This window comes from Oncorhynchus tshawytscha, linkage group LG22 (genome assembly GCF_018296145.1).
Source record: "Oncorhynchus tshawytscha isolate Ot180627B linkage group LG22, Otsh_v2.0, whole genome shotgun sequence".
NCBI classification, from domain to species: domain Eukaryota; kingdom Metazoa; phylum Chordata; class Actinopteri; order Salmoniformes; family Salmonidae; genus Oncorhynchus; species Oncorhynchus tshawytscha.
Window position 1 is genome coordinate 14,428,705 of NC_056450.1, and position 17,421 is coordinate 14,446,125.

Sequence of the window (17,421 nt, forward strand, 5' to 3'; positions counted from 1 at the left end):
GAAAAAAGTACTAAATTGTCATACTTGAGTAAAAGTACAAGTAAGTGCTACACATCAAATTCCTTAAATTAAGCAAACCAGACGCCACAAGCTTTTTTTTGGGGGGGGCACTCGCCCACACTTTGACATAATTTACAAACGCAGTACTTGTGTTTAGTGAGTCTGCCAGATCAGAGGCAGTAGGGATGACAACGCTTTGCTGTCTTGCCTAAGCATTCGAAATGTAACGAGTACTTTTGGGAGTCAGGGAAAATGTATGGCAGTGAAAAGTACATCTTTCCTTTAGGAATGTAGTAGAGTAAAAGTAGTCAGAAATATAAATAGTAAAGTGTAGATACCCCAAATAAGTAGTACTTCAATGTATTTTTACTTAAGTACTTTACACCACTGACATTTTCTCTATGCCCCATGGCAAAAATAAGTACAATTGCAGGAAATTAACAAAAAATGTTCTCTCCACCGTCAAGAGAGGGGCCACTAAAATGTTTTGCTGCAACGTGGGCAACCACCCAACCAAATATTGCTTAGGGCCCCCAAAAGGCTACAGCCAGCCCTGCCCACATTTGGCCTGATACACTAAAACATGCCTGAAGTATTTACAGATATTTGACCTTTGGCCTCATTGTCCCTAATGATAAACCACAACAGTTGTGTGAGTAGTGTATAACCATGAAGAACACTAAGCCATGGCTTGCATATCATGTGGACTTAAGAAGGCCGCAAAACATGGCAACACACATCAAGAGGAAGACAATGTTTGTTTTCCCATGTGGAAGTTGTACAAGCTGGACAATAGTGGCAAAAATAACTATAAAATTCATCTGTACAATCACAATGTCAACACTTAAGAGGCAGTTTTGCTCCTGTCTCCTTTGCCTCCGTAATATAATGGTACTAACCAAGGACTGAAATGATGGTTAACCTTCTAGAATCTAAGTTCTGTCTAAGCCCTGTCAACTAGATGCAGCCGTGGGACGACATTTTGTTGATAATTTGTAGACTGCAAATTGACCGCAAGAAGCCCAAACATAATGTTTGATTAAAACATAATCATTTCCAGCCTTGCTTACATTTGTATACGATCACTTGTCTCTCTATTATGTGTGGGGAAACACAGGAACAGATTTCTTAAATTAAAATCACTTGGAGATGATTTCCTGGTGTTATTATAGTCTTTTATGTCCAAAATCAGAAGAATAAAAAATAAAAAATAACTTGGGGTGCCAAATGAAACCAACCTCATGCCAGTTGGGGAACCCTGCCTTAAGGTATATCATTTATTTTTTAAATGTGATTTGATGAAACGTTGAATTTGGCATGGCTGCTATTAGCCAAGAGAAACTCAAGCAATAACAACAGAAAGTATTTTAAAAAACGAAGTATGTTCTGAAGTGTCTGTCCTATATCTGAGAGATATAAAAAAGATCAGGAAACTATTTGTATTTATTTTGACATGTATTTATACATACAAGTACGATTATTATTGATGAATACAGTTATGGAAAACAGGAAACGTGTGGGCTACACTGTACACAATGTGCCCAGGTATGTGAGTCATACGTTTGTATGATGACACAAGGAAACTTGACTTGTCTGTTTATGTTGAAACTTGGGCTGTTTGCGTGTACTAAAGAGCCCCCTTGTGGCAACTTCAAAACCCTGGTCTTGCACAGCCTACAAAGTTTGTCACAGTAAATAACACAGAGATAATAAGACATTATTAAATGTCGGTATTTTTTGCCAGGTCAGCGTTATCTATCAATGGTCAGATTTGAAATCAGAATTAGTCCACAAGTGTCATTCTGCAAAATAGTTTTATTATTAAACCAAGATAGACCACTGTCTATCGTTTCAAAAGAGATCAAATCAGTCATAGTGGGCAGAACAAGCAACGAGGTGGGTAGAGCCAAGAACGAGCTAGCGAGATCCTATTGTCGCGTTAAGGAACTCCTATTCTGTGAAGTGCGCGTGTGCAATAACTCGAATCGTTTTGTAGATTTAAAAGGTAAAGTCTACAAAACGTAGTCCACTCTGTTCTTAACAAATTCTAGTTTTGGGAACACAAAACTGTATTGAGATCAAATGTTTAATCGATTAGATAATTAGCAGAATCTCTGCCAACATCCATCTCGTTCCATCATCTCCCACTGCCGGCCATTATTTGGTAGTGAGTGGAAACGCCAAGCCGATACTTTACATTTATACATCCGCTGAAATATCGGTCTCATTGTTCTATCTGTGATACCGCTTTATGCTGGACACGTCTTTATAGTCTACTGATTTAGCTGCTTAATGTCTGAGGAACAGAAAGGCCTATATCACCTATCACGATTATTGGTACGTTGTGGTCTTCACGGAGAAGCAGTAGCTCAAATAGATGTCTGATCAATATGCTCCCTTAGTATGGCGGGCAAGGCTAAGCCTAGCTTCAATGACCATTCTTAGGTGAGACTTTCTCTTCTAATGCCCTTTTCAAATTGGTGATGTCAATATGATCATAATTCAATCTCATACAACAAAAATTAGATTACAAGAAAAGTACAGAGACTGATTTTATTACCACAGCCTTTGTTCAGAATTCAGTCTGATAAAATAAAATCTTACAATTGACTCAGATCCAAAAACTAGAACAAATCAGCAATACATTTTTTTTTATTAAAAAAGGAATACAATGATGGATGTAAAAAAAAAAAAAAAGCCAGCACAATGAAACCTGATCTGAAAAAAGTATCAAGAAGGTGTGTCCTTGGGTAGGCTTTCATACATTCTAGAGAAAAAGTACAGCTGTTGGACTCAGGAAGTAAGTAGTTCTTTTTGAGTCACTAAAGTAAATTAAACTAGCAGTTGAACTAATCTCATTAAAAACCTGTTTATTCAAAACTGCAGGATGTTTATGTGGGAAAAAAGTAATAAGAACAAACTTAACAGCACAGCCCCATGCCATAACATAATATAACTGATCACCACTACAGTGTTTTATTCCATGTGCTGGTGTTTGTTGGTTGGTTTGAGACCCCAGGCTCCCTGTCCATACAGGCAGGATGGGTTTAGCTGTCAGAGGATGGGGAAAATAAAGGTCAATATAAAGTATTTGTATTGCTAGCGAAGGGAGCGTAGGGTTAGCTGCTGTCTGTGTCTCCATATAGTAGGCTGAGCTGGCATTTTTGTGCGTTAATGCAGCCTCCTGTGTTCAGATACCTGCTCTTTAATTACTATGCAACGCTCACCTGATGCATTCCCCTCATCCTTACACATTCACTTTGTTTCTTTAGCATGAAAAGCTTCTGCATTATTCATCCAATGTGGTGACAGCAAGAAGTTACTATCCCTGAATGATATATTTAATAGGTTTGACAACAATAACAAATTGTTGCGAAATCATTGGAGACTCATTTTGGAATTTGTACATCAGCGTTAGCTGGAACCACTTTTTGAAACAGGCTAAATGTGAATACAGCGTCTCAAACTAGGCCAGCCAGAACAGCTCAATACATGCGTGCGGCATTTCCATTCAAAGCACATTATCAACAAGACACTCCTGCTTAAATGTCAAGTTAGGAACAAATACGCGGTGGGAGAGAAAAGGGCCAGGAATCAATCTTGAATACATTTCAAATCTGACTTGTATTATTAACTTGTGATGTTTTCCACTAAGACAGCAGATAGAAATCAAGCATCAGTAGAAAGCTGTTAACTCTCTAAACACTCGCTCGCTTGCCCTCTCACTCACTCAGCTCTAGCCAAAAGGCCCTTAAACAGGGCAGTGGTAGGGAGCTCTCCTATGGCCTGTAAATTACCCACTGTATGCACCACTCAACCAGTGGAAGGCAGGGAGGGCAGTATCTCTCTCAGACAGTGGCCACCCCCTAGTCTCAGTTTACTCCTGGGAATAATACTGCCCAATCATCTCAAGGAGAAAAATGTGTCTGTTTTCTTTTTACTAACGTCTCCGCAGCAAATCATTATGTTGGCACTGCAGGGTTGCCACAAATCAAGCACTGAGTAACTCCTCTTGACCAATTTTTTATTTGAAGAGCTGGATTGAAATAACTATTTGGTAGAGAAAGGTGAATAGCTAATGGACATTATTTGCAAAGGCTGAAATGGAAGAACACTTATGAGTGTGCCATTTGGTAACTGAATAGAGGGTGCATGTGTGTAGGTAGGGTCAACTAGTAAACCATTCAGCTCATAGAACACAGGAACAAACACACACATCTTCCTTTACTGACGACTATGATGAAAAATTGTTGTTCACTCATTTGATTTTAAAACAACACCTGTATTTGGGATGCGACACCTGAAAATTGAGGTCCTGAGAGTCCAAACTGACAGTTCATATGGGAGCTACGGTGGTTGACAAGGGAAAAGGGGCAGTCCTTCCTCCCACACTCACGCTCTGTTAAGAAAACAAGTGAGCGAGTCTGAATCAATCAATTTGCTGAAATCCAAACAATCCACTCGCCCAGTTCACCCTGCAAAAAAACAGACAAGAGAAAGGGAGGAGCAAGAGAGGGAGGAGGGTAGAGGAGATCAGTGGAAACAGGCCCGGTAACAGACGTAAGCACCCAGGGCCAGGGCAGTGCAGAGGCACATGTTGGCCAGCAGGGGGGTCCAGGCACCCTGAGCCTCAAGGCTGTCGTCTCCTGCTGCTGTTGCCTGGTCCTGGTTCAGCCCCTGTTGTGTTTCAGTCTCATGCAGCCGGTGTGGTTCCATCAGAGCTTTGGGATCTGGTTCTTTGCTTCCCACCTGGCAGCCAGGTTGATCAGCGGGGACAGTGGGAGACTGGGAGGTAGCACCATCACCACCGCCCCTCCATCGCAGTTCAGTTTCTGGTGGGGCACTAGCATAGGAGAGAGATATTCAGGGGGGGGCAACAACAGAGAGATAGGGGATATTAAATATTGCATATATGAAGTCTAGATTGCTAGAAATGACTAATTGAGCTGATCTTATTTACCTGCGAGTGTGGAAATTATTCTGCGCAACAACAATCTCTTCAGGAAAGAAGGAAGGTTCAACCGTGCCGTTGATTGGACCTTGGGGTCGGGAGTGGGGTGGGGTGAACTCTGGAGGAACGTCCTCTTCGTTGGAGAGCTCTTTCCACGACTCCTTAATGTAAACATTTAAGCATTGATGTGAGTATTATTTAAACATTCAAAGGCTTTACAGAGAAGAGAATAGCTATGACCTTTTACAGTACATTATGAGCGGAGACCTCTACATCTAGTTAGGGCTGCCCAAATCCAAACTATTCAAATAAACACGACCTAATTAGCCTTCTTCAATTTTTCATTAGAGGACAAGTATAACAGCATTCTATGGCCAACGAGGAGACCATATTTGGATGTGCTTGCATGATCTACCATAACACTTTGGTTCGTGGCAGCAACTAAAAGAGAAATTTAATTTACCTGCAACGATGTGTCTCCCATGATGCACTTGGCACCTTCAATAACAGCGAGGTAGGAAAATCTGAGTTGGTCAGCGGTCTGAATCAGGCCCATCCGATAGCGTCGCATCTCCAGCAGCACGTCACGAATACGCACAGTTGATGGGTCTTTGCGCATGGACATCTGCAATCAGAAATGTCACAGAAAGTTAGTTACAAAACAATAAATAATAACCTGGCATGAAGTTATGACTCTTCATAAAGCCAGAGAATGCACAACTCATTCTCAATACCACATTTGCACAATTTCCCCTTGTAGGAGGAATAAAGTTTGACATTTTTAATGGAATTCCCAGTCCAGTACTGACCAGTAAGAGGCAGGTGTCGACGAGACAGAAGGTTCCAGAGCGGCCGATGCCTGCGCTGCAGTGCACCACCACAGGCCCCTGGTCAGAGTTGAGGCACCCAGACTCCCGCACCTTAAACAGGAAGTTGAGGAAGGAGGCTGGAGATTCGGGCACCCCAAAGTCAGGCCAGGTGGTGTAGTGAAAATGTAGGATCTCTCTAGTTTCCAGAGTCTGTAAGAAAGACAAATAAAACAGAATAAGCATAAAATAGAACAGAGATATCGATTGCTGTATTGCCCTATCATAACAAGTAATTTTTTTTTTAAATGTAATGTTATAAATTACTTTGGAACGTGATAGTCTGGAGTTGCTTGTAGAAGGAAGTCATAAACCCGTTGCTTGCATACGGATGTCATAAACCCACCAAAGCTGCTTCTATAAACACTTTATTAGGTACACCACCCCCATTCACAAAAATGGTCCACGTGGCCGTGAGCCTATATAAAGCAGGAGGCATCGGCGTCGAGGCATTCAGTTATTGTTCATTTGAACGTCAGAATGAGCAAAACGAGTGACCTAAGCGACTTTGAGCATAGTATGATCGTCAGGTCCCAGTATCGCAGAAATGTCCGGCTTCCAGGGCTTTTCACGCACGAGTATGTAGGGTTTACAGAGAATGGCGCGACAAACAAAAAAACAGCCAGTCAGCGTCAGTCCTGTGGGCGAAAACAGCTTGTTGATGAGATATCGAAAGAGAAATGGCAAGAATCGTGCAAGCTAACAGGCAGGCCACAAAACAGGCAAATAACGATGCAGTACAACAATAGTGTGTAGAACAGCATCTCGGAACGTACAACACATCGATTCTTGTCACAGATGGGCTATTGCAGCAGACTAACACACAGGGTTCAACTCCTATCAGCTAAAAACAAGAAGTGTCTCCAGTGAGAACGCAATCACCAACACTGGACAATTGGGGGGGGCTGGTCCGATGAATCCCAGTTCCAGTTGTGTCATGCTGATGACAGGGTCAGTATTTGGCATAAGCAGCATGAGTCCATGACCCCACCGTACCTGTGTCAACGGTACAGGCTGGTGGCGGTGGTGTAATGGTGTGGGGAATGTTTTCCTGGCACACATTAGGTGCCTTGGGAGATGGGTGTAGCTAAGGGGATGGGTGTACCTAATAATGTCCACTGAGTGTATATACACAAACACCACACCCCCAAGACATGCTAACCTCTCACCATTACAATAACAGGGTACGTTTTTGGGGGTAGGATATTTCTGCATCTGTAACTTTCTCATTTATTCAGGATTATCCGTCATCATGATAGTGTTTAGAAACATATTCTATTCCTTTTTACAATGAAAGTGACTCAAATGACACAGTACGTTATTTACCATTAATTTATGTTGGGAACAAAATCATCTGAAACACAACCAAAACAAACAGCAAATGCATCCAACAAATTTGTCACAAGCATGATGTCATTGCGTGCTATGAATATGGGAACAAATACTTAACTTTTTACTACTTCAACACACATATACAGTACCAGTCAAAAGTTGGGACACACCTATTAATTCAAGGGTTTTCTTTCTTTATTTTTTTGTTTACAATTATCTACATTGAAGAATAATAGCGAAGACATCAACACTAGGAAATAACACATATGGAATCATGGAGTAACCAAAAATAGTGTTCAACAAATCAAAATATATTTTAGATTTTTCAAAGTACCAACCCTTTGCCTTGATGACAGCTGTGCAGACTCTTGACATTCTCTCAACCAGCTTCATGAGGAAGGCTTTTCCAACAGTCTTGAAGGAGTTCCCATATATGCTGAGCACTTGTTGGCTACTTTTCCCAAATCACCTCAATTGGGTTGAGGTCAGGTGATTGATGGCGACTGATGCAGCCCTTCATCACTCTCCTTCTTTGTCAAATAGCCCTTACACAGCTTGGAGGTGTGTTTTGGGTCATTGTCCTGTTGGAAAAAAATGATAGTCCCACTAAGCGCAAACCAGATGGGATGGCATTTCACTGCAGAATGCTGTGGTAGCCATGCTGGTTAAGTGTGCCTTGAATTCTAAATATATCACAGACAGTATCACCAGTAAAGCACCCCCACACCATCAAACCTCCTCCTCCATGCTTCACTGTGGGAACTACACATGCGGAGATCATCCGTTCACCTACTCTGCGTCTCACAAAGACACGAAGGTTGCAATTTGGACTCGTCAGACCGAAGGACACCGGTCTAATATCCATTGATTGTGATTCTTGGCCCAAGCAAGTCTCTTCTTATTATTGGTGTCCTTCAGTAGTGGTTTCTTTGCAGCAATTCGACCATGAAGGCCTGATTCACACAGTCTCCTCTGAAAGGTTGATGTTGAGATGTGTGTAACTTGAACTCTGAAGCATTTATTTGGGCTGCAATCTGAGGTGCAGTTACTTCTAATCAATTTATTCTCTGCAGCAGAGGTAACTCTGAGTCTTCCTTTCCTGTGGCGGTCCTCATGAGAGGCAGGTTCATCATAGGGCTTGGTTTTTGCGACTGCACTTGAAGAAACGTTCAAATTTCTTGAAGTTTTCCAGATTGACTGACCTTCATGTCTTAAAGTAATGATGGACTGTCGTTTCTGTTTGCTTATTTGAGCTGTTCTTGCCATAATATGGACTTGGTCTTTTACCAAATAGGGCTTTCTTCAGTATACCACCCCTAACTTGTCAAAACACAACTTAATGGCTCAAACACATTAAGAAGGAAAGAAATTGCACAAATGAACTTTGAACAAGGCACAACTGTTAATTTAAATGTATTCCAGGTGACTACCTTAACTTCTCTAGGGTAGGGGGCACTATTTTCACCTCCGGATGAAAAGCGTGCCCAAAGTAAACTGCCTGCTACTCAGGCCCAGAAGCTAGGATCTGCATATAATTGGTAGATTTGGATAGAAAACACTAACGTTTCCAAAACTGTTACAATAATGTCTGTGTGAGTATAACAGAACTGATTTGGCTGGCGAAAACCTGAGAAAAATCCATCCAGGAAGTAGGGTTTTTATATTTTTGTAGTTTTCTATTCAATGCCATTACAGTATCCATTGACTTAGGACTCAAATTGCAGATCCTAGATGTCAACAGTCTTTAGAAATGGTTTCAGGCTTGTATTCTGAAAAATGAGGGAGTAAGACCAGTCTGAATGACTGGAGCCTGAAGTGTCACAGAGCTTTTTCATGCGCAATCCCGAGAGTGCGCCTTTCTTGTTAACTTTTTATATTGAGGCTGTTATTGTCCGGTTGAAATATGATCAATTATTTAGCCTAAAAACAACCTGAGGATTGAATATAAACATCGTTTGACATGTTTCTATGAACTTTACGGATACAATTTGGATTTTTTTGTCTGCCTGTTGTCACTGTTTGAGCCTGTGGATTACTGAAGAAAACGTGCGAACAAAACAGAGGTTTTGAGACTTTATCGAACAAAACAAACATTTATTGAGTAAATGTATGTCTTCTGAGTGCAACCATATGAAGATCATCAAAGGTAAGTGATTCATTTGATCTATATTTCTGACTTGTGTAACTCTTCTACTTGGTTGGTTACTGTTTGTAATGATTTGTCTGCTGAGCGATGTTCTCAAATAATCGCATGGTATGCTTTCGCCGTAAAGCCTTTTTGAAATCTGACACCGTGGTTAGATTCACAAGAAGTTCATCTTTAAACCTATGTATAACACTTGTATGTTTTCTGAATTTTTATAATCAGTATTTCTGTTTTTGAATTTGACGCTCTGCAATTTCACTGGATGTTGGTCAGGTGGGACGCTACCGTCCCACGTTCCCTAGAGAGGTTAAGCAGCTGGTTGAGAGAATGCCAAGAGTGTGCAAAGCTGTCGTCAAGGCAAATGGTGGCTACTTTGAAGAATGCATTTTTAAAATTTGATTTGTTTAACACTTTTTTGGTTACTACATGATTCCATATGTGTTATTTCATAGTTCTGATGTCTTCACTATTATTCTACAATGTAGAATATAGTAAAAATAAAGAAAAACCCTGGAATGAGTACTGTAGGTGTGTCCAAACTTTTGAATGGTACTGTAAGTGAATTTGTTCTAATACTTTTGCTCGCCTAAAATGGGGGGGCATGCACAAAAAGTGCTGTAATTTCTAAACGGTTAACCAGATATGGATGAAAATACCCTCACATTAAAGCTGAGAGTGTGCACTTTAACCTCATAGTCATTGTTTGGTTTCAAATACAAATGTTTGAAGTATACAGCCAAAAAAAGAACAAATGCACCGTAGATCAGTGAAAATAGCACTGTAACACGAAGTGTAACCATTTGTTCAATGTTTGTTTTTATGTAAAAGTATTTAATTAAAAATGATAATAGGATGCTGTGTTGGGATCCACTGGTTCTATGGGTGGATAAATCTGAGGAGAACAGAAGAGGGCACAACGAGGAAGAGGAATCTTACCGACAGATTTTCCAGCTCCAGCTGACGGACAGTGTAGTAAGACTTAATGTCTTCTGAAACAAGTGTAAGCTTGAAATTTGTGTCTTCAAAGATCGCCTCCCTCTCCGCTCTAGGTGGCCAGTACTGTGCACACTTCACCTGAAAACAGAAGTGCATACATCTGATAGGGATATTTACATTGAATATGTACAGTATCAGTCAAAAGTTTAGACAACTACTCATTCAAGGGGTTTTCTTTATTTTTTCCTATTTTCCACATTGTAGAATAATAGTGAAGATGTCAAAACTATGAATTAACACATATGGAATCATGTAGTAACTAAAAAAAGTGTTACATCTAAATATATTTGAGATTCTTCAAAGTAGCCACCCTTTGCCTTGGTGACAGCTTTACACACTCTTGGCATTCTCTCAACCAGCTTCACCTAGAATACATTTCCGTCAGTCTTGAAAGAGTTCCCACATATGCTGAGCACTTGTTGCCTGCTTTTCCTTCACTCTGCGGTCCAACTCATCCCAAACCATCTCAATTAGGTTGAGGTGGGGTGATTGTGGAGGCCAGGTCATCTGATGCAGCACCCCATCTCTCTCCTTCTTTGTCAAATAGCCCTTACACAGCCTGGAGGTGTATTGGGTCATTGTTCTGTTGATCAACAAATTAAAGTCCTGCTAACCACAAACCAGATGGGATGGCGTATCGCTGCAGAATGCTGTGGTAGCCATGCTGGTTAAGTGTGCCTTGAATTCGAAATAAATCATTGACCGTGTCACCAGCAAAGCACCCCGACACCATCACACCTCCAAACATGCAGAGATAATCCGTTCACCTACTCTGTGTTTCACAGACACGGCGGTTGGAACCAAAAATATCAAATTTGGACTCATCAGACCAAAGGACAGATTTCCACCGGTCTAAATGTCCATCTTATTGGTGTCCTTTAGTAGTGGTTTCTTCGCAGCAATTGGACCATGAAGGCCTGATTCACGCAGTCTCCTCTGAACAGTTGATGTTGATTGGTCTGAGGGCTGCAATTCCTGAGGCTGTTAACTCTAATGAACTTATCCTCTGCAGCAGAGGTAACTCTGGTGGTCCTCATGAGAACTAGTTTCATCATATCGCTTGATGGTTTTTGCGACTGCACTTGAAGTAACTTTCAAAATTATTGAAATGCATTCCAGGTGACTACCTCATGAAGCTGGTTGACAGAATGCCACGAGTGTGCAAAGCTGTCATCAAGGCAAAGGGTGGCTCCTTTGAAGAATCTCAAATATAAAATATATATATTTTTGTTGGTTACAACATGATTCCATAGGTGTTATTTCATAGTTTTGATGTCTTTACTAGTATTCTAAAATGTAGAAAATAGTAAAAATAAAGAAAAGCCTGGAATGAGTGGGTGTGTCCAAACTTTTGACTGGTACTGTATAATATTGATATTTTGAGATAGGAAGAGGAAAGGCCCTTATGTGAACCACTTTTCATTGCCCCTCTGTCTTACTTAAACAGAGTAGCGCTCTCTAACTGGAAGCCCATAGCGGTTAATGAAGTTCAATATTCAAGGCAGATCATATGAATGAAATACTACTACTAATAATTGATATACTCACAGATCCTTTCTCAATGACACGGTTCAGCATCACCACTCCCATGGTCCCCTGCTCCCAAACCATCTCCCAGAAGTGGCCACATGTGTTTGGAAGGGGTCCCTTTAGAATAAGAAGAGGGGGAGGAGGTATTGTTAGAAATAGCCCCAAGTTATGCTGCAAGCACCTCTCATCCGTTCTTTTTAGTCAATCAGTAATAAATGTGACCGGCTACCAGTAGAAGGAGCATGTCGGTGAAGATTCAAATGAAGTGTTACCCACTTTTGATATAGATATCATGACACTCAAGACAGTGACACACTTACACAATCCTAAAATTAAACCTCAGTGAGTGTACATCTTAGAAAATAACCCATGTGATGATAATATGATAAAACATTTATTCTTTATCAGCAAAACGGACAATACTGATAAACTGGTATGTATGTAAGTATGTAAACCTCAGTGCTTCAGCATGGACATTTGGTTAAAGGACTTCATGACTATGGAATGAGCGGAATCAGACCTCCAGGACTATTACAATGGACTAGATGGTCATTGGGACATTATAAGAAAATATATAAACCAGAGAGCATAGCCTACTGTGGGTGCATTCATAAATTGTCTCTGAGTGCCAGAAAGCACTCAGAGTGCGCTCTGGGCGATCATAAATTCAGAGCTTTGTCAGATTGTCCGTTGGTAAATTCAGAACGTTTCGAGCGCACACTGGACGCTCTGGCAGAGGAGGAGGGTTGATCCTAAAGTTAGCTAGCTTGTTAGCTACTATCACACATAAATGAGAGAACACCTCACTATAACCATTTTAATTGCCTAGCAGAGCTGGTTAGGCTGTTTTCATGTTATCCATAGAGTTGGTGACTGTAACTGTGCTGCTGGCAACAATTGAAGTAAGTATGTTTACTGACACCGGCCATATTCAACGGGTATTGAGTGTTCGTAAATTCATCAGTTATTCTGCGCTCTGGCACACTCAGACGAGAGTGTATAGATATCCAGAGTGAATTTACAAATGCGCCCTATATCAATTGTATACATGTTTATGAACTGTACCCCCCCCCCCACGCCAGGTCACACAGGATGCCCGGCTTGCTTTTGAAGGGTCTGCTAGATGTTGTTTATTGTCATGTTTGGATGTTTGTTGTCACTGTGCTGTTGTTGTCTTTATAAATTAGAAGTTGGACATTCTGAACCAGGTAAAATTGCTGTGATCTCTTGACATAAAGACAACAATTTATTCCCACAACCTTCTAGCCCAGAGTACAAACCTGAGTAAGAATGTAGCTTCTCTGTGCCTCGTCTACAGAAATTAGGCTGGCGTTAATGTAGTCGTTTGCACCCAGTTGCAGGCGGATTCGGCTGTGGTCAACTGCAGAGAATGAAAGAACTTTGATGAAAAGAAAACCCTTTTGACTTTGCAATTTGTAATATCCTAAGGGACTTCTGTTTAGAGATTCAGTTCTCAAGATACATTTGTACAGTACATCCAACAGGTCTATCTGTGACTGAAACACAGCAGTGTTTATTTCTTCTCCCATGTTCTAATCCATTCAACTAAACAGGAAATACTATCTCTTTCTTCTAATCTAAATCAAAAGATAGAGTTGGAATGGGACTAAAGTAAATAACCAAGATTTAAAATACATCAAGTCGTGTATGGTTGTTTCACTTTACCTCAAACCAGGAAACAAGAACATATGGACACCCTGGTTGACATGTGACTGGTCTGTCCCATAGGGTTTAGGTTTGGTTTTTGCATCTTTGTGAAAAGAGGAAACCACAACAGCTTTGCTGTGTCGAGTTACCATGAAGGAAGATTAAAAATATATACTTTAAAAGCTTGTTCTGTTGAACTGCTTCTGAGGAATCTGACCTTGAAAGATCCATCTGTTGCCATACATGAGATGTTTCAAAGACTACAGCTTAACACGGTTCAGTCACAGTATATAGCACCTAAATACAAAAACAGTGTTGATTTTGAAGAGAAAATTGTGCAGGTATCAAAAGCTGTCCTGCATAATGCATCAACTTTATTATAAACTGTACTTTTATCAAATGTGTCAGCCTGTTATTATTGTGTTATTGGCATGTTTTTATCTTATGTTATGCTTCTGTAGAGATTCAAGTTCCTTGGTGTCCACTTCACCAACAAACTAACATGGTCCAAGCACAACAAGACAGTCGTGAAGAGGGCACGACAAAACCTATTCCCCCACGGGAGACTAAAAAGATTTGGTGTGGGTCCTCAGATCCTCAAAAGGATCTACAGCTGCACCATCAAGAGCATCCCGACTGGTTGCATCACTGCCTGGTATGGCAACTGCTCATCCTCCGACTGCAAGGCACTACAGAGGGTAGTGCGTACAGCCCAGTACATCACTGGGGACATGCTTCCTGCCATCCAGGACCTCTCTATATATTTTACTGCTGCCCTTTAATTACTTTTATTTCTTATTCTTATTTTTTTTTACTGCTTTGTTGGTTAGGGGCTCGTACGTAAGCATTTCACTGTAAGGTCCTGTTTTATTCAGCGCATGTGACTAATACAATTTTATTTTATTTGTATCTAGAACGAGGAATCTCAGCAGCTCAATCCTCATTCCTCTATATGGAGTCAAGAGTACAAAACTTACATGGGCTGACATCTCTGTAGCGATTCCGAGTTTTGTTTTCAGGTAATTTGGCAAGTTTGCAGGGCAGCTCACTTGATTGCTGACGGATTTCCTGAGAGCAAAAAACAACAATACATTCAAACTTGGGAGACATCTTTGTTTTGGGAGGCAAATGGTTGTTCCTCTGGTTGCACTTCTCCCCAAAAGGTGCTCTGTTTATTACAACTAGTTTAAACTCTAGCTGGGTCTTAATGAGCATGTACTACTGTGCAGATGTATGGTGTGTCTGGATGATTCTGTGTTTCTTGATGTTCAAATACCATTTTCTTAAAACTAAGGTTGTTCTTTACAACACAATAACAGGATACTTGTGGTATCTACTCTTAGTATGACATCTAAAGGATATTTCCCCGAACCAAATTTTTGTCTGCAGTTACACAAATTATGCTGACACTATAATAGATAATTGTCATCCACCACATTATTCTCAAATATGACACATCTTGGCCACACAGTCACGCTTAGGCAATGTCTGTAATGCAGAGTATTTTAATAGTTAATAGATGTGTTAGTTAGATAAATGTGATTGAAATTGTGGTGTGCCCCTTTTTGTAGTAACATTCATGATGTCTGTCTGAACTGTGGCATGGAGTAAGTAGGGGAATCTGTCTACATTTAACTATCGATGACTCCGTCAATGACTGCCAATGTAACAACACTAATCTTCTACAAGGTTTCAACCACGTGCAGGTAAACGTTACAAATGTGACAACCTGCGCTACATGGCCTACTCGATTTTACAACTGTATCATTCGAAACAGTGGGGCTTGTTAGGACAGCACCGAGGAGATTGGTCATTAAAAAAAAATCGGAACAAGGTAATCTAGTTAGCTGGCTATGGTATCAAAATTGGTACATAATACATCTGAAATAATACTTTATAACCACGACACACGTGTAATAAAGTCGTTGTAAACCCATAATATTACCATCTAGCCGACTAGGCACAGAACATGAAACTTCAAAGCCACCTTGATTTGCCAAGACGAACCTAACGTTACCTGGTAAATGGCGTTCCAACTCCCGGGTTCATCGATTTTCCGAAACTCGGCTTCCATTGCCTTGCTACAGCCGACTCTTTTCCCGACGACCAATCGATATCTATTTGTAAAGGTTAGGCAAATTGGACAGACGTTGTCCAACAAAGTGGACAACTCTTTCTATACTGTTTTTTATTTTCAGTAGCTACATAGATTACTGTTACTATTTTCTCTCTCGGCCTGGTTTTACCGGAAACACGCCGTTACGCTCCTCCTTATCAAGACTGTCCTTGGGTGGTTCTAATCCCCGCCTTCATTTCTTGATATTGGCCAATCGAGTAACGTATTTTACGGAACTGTCAGGAACGAGGCCAACCAGTCCAGTCCAAATAACGGGGGTGAGGCCCCAAAAACCTATGGGTTAATCTTACTTGTTTTATTTTTTCAGGAATTTTCACAAACAAATAGGAACATTTTGCGTACAAGAAATAAACACTTGTTCTAATAAACAGACCCAGCAACTAGAAAATGCATAATTCATAATAGAAAATATTAGTTTACTTAAATAAACAAAACTAAGACTCAAAGTGGTCTAATCAGGGATCAGAGTACAAAAGTTATTATAAAGACGTAGTGCTTGTTTAGATTGAACTAATTTGAAAGATATCTTGATCAATGTAGCCTAACCTCATTCAAAAAGATTACAAACAAATAGGTAGTTTTTAAGAAACTACTATATTTAGCATAATAATCAAATTATTGTACATACATTAATCATGTATGTCCTCCATTAGCAAACCAAATCTGACATTATTATAAGTTAAAGTGGTTATAATAAGATCATTATAATGTAATTCAGTATTGAAATGCATTCCAAAAGGTTTTAGTGAGTTGACGTGAAAAAAGATGTTCTGCCATTTCAATAGAGTTACAAATAACACAATGATTAAAAAGTTAAATCTCTGTCTTAAGAAATCATTACATGTGTAAATGTCATTCGTTGTTTTGAGATGAACTTATTGAGCTTTAGGTGATGGAAAACAACAGTTTTAGGTGAAGGAAAACAACAGTATTTGGTCCTTATTCTGAATAAATCCTAATAAAATCTTGTATAATACAGTGCATTCGGAAAATGTTCAGACCCCTTGACTTTTTCCACATTTTGTTATGTCCCCCCTAATCAAGCTACACACAATACCCCATAATGACAAAGCAAAACAGGTTTTTAGAAATGTTTGCAAGTTCATAAAATATAAAACACTGAAATATCACATTCACATACAGTACCAGTCAAAAGGACATTCCTACTCATTCAAGAGTTTTTCTTTAATTTGACTATTTTACTGTTGTAGAATAATAGTGAAGACATCATAATGATGAAATAACTAATGTGGAATCATGTAGTAACTAAAAAAGTTGTAAACAAATCAAATATATTTTATATTTGAGATTCTTCAAAGTAGCCACCCTTTGCCTTGATGACATCTTTGCACACTCTTGCCATTCTCTCAACCAGCTTCACCTGGAATGCTTTTCCATCAGTCTTGAAGGAGTTTCCACATATGCTGAGCACTTGTTGCCTGCTTTTCCTTCACTCTGCAGTCCAACTCATCCCAAACCATCTCAATTGAGTTGAGGTCGGGTGATTGTGGTGGCCAGGTCATCTGATGCAGCACTCCATCACTCTCTTTCTTGGTCAAATAGCCCTTACACAGCCTGGAGGTGTGTTGGGTCATTGTCCTGTTGAAAAACAAATTATAGTCCCACTAAGTGCAAACCAGATGGGATGGCGTATCACTGCAGAATGCTGTGGTAGCCATGCTGGTTAAGTGTGCCTAGAATTCTAAATAAAATCACAGACAGTGTCACCAGAAAAGCACCATCACACCACCTACTCCGTGCTTCACAGTGGGAACCACACATGCGGATATCATCT

At 40.2% G+C, this 17,421-nt stretch overlaps 1 protein-coding gene across 1 annotated transcript; it reads right to left on the minus strand.

The window, feature by feature from the left end:
- Window positions 1-2,539: 2,539 nt before the first annotated feature.
- Window positions 2,540-15,753, minus strand: ptpn1 (protein tyrosine phosphatase non-receptor type 1). Its single transcript, XM_024384259.2, has 9 exons — window positions 15,507-15,753; window positions 14,467-14,557; window positions 13,102-13,202; window positions 11,840-11,938; window positions 10,232-10,369; window positions 5,761-5,970; window positions 5,415-5,576; window positions 4,961-5,112; window positions 2,540-4,843 (listed from the first exon to the last, which is right to left on the minus strand). Exons 1-9 carry the CDS (start codon window positions 15,561-15,563, stop codon window positions 4,534-4,536), a joined length of 1,320 nt encoding a protein of 439 aa, XP_024240027.1. The 5' UTR covers window positions 15,564-15,753; the 3' UTR covers window positions 2,540-4,533.
- Between the last annotated feature and the right edge of the window lie 1,668 nt (window positions 15,754-17,421).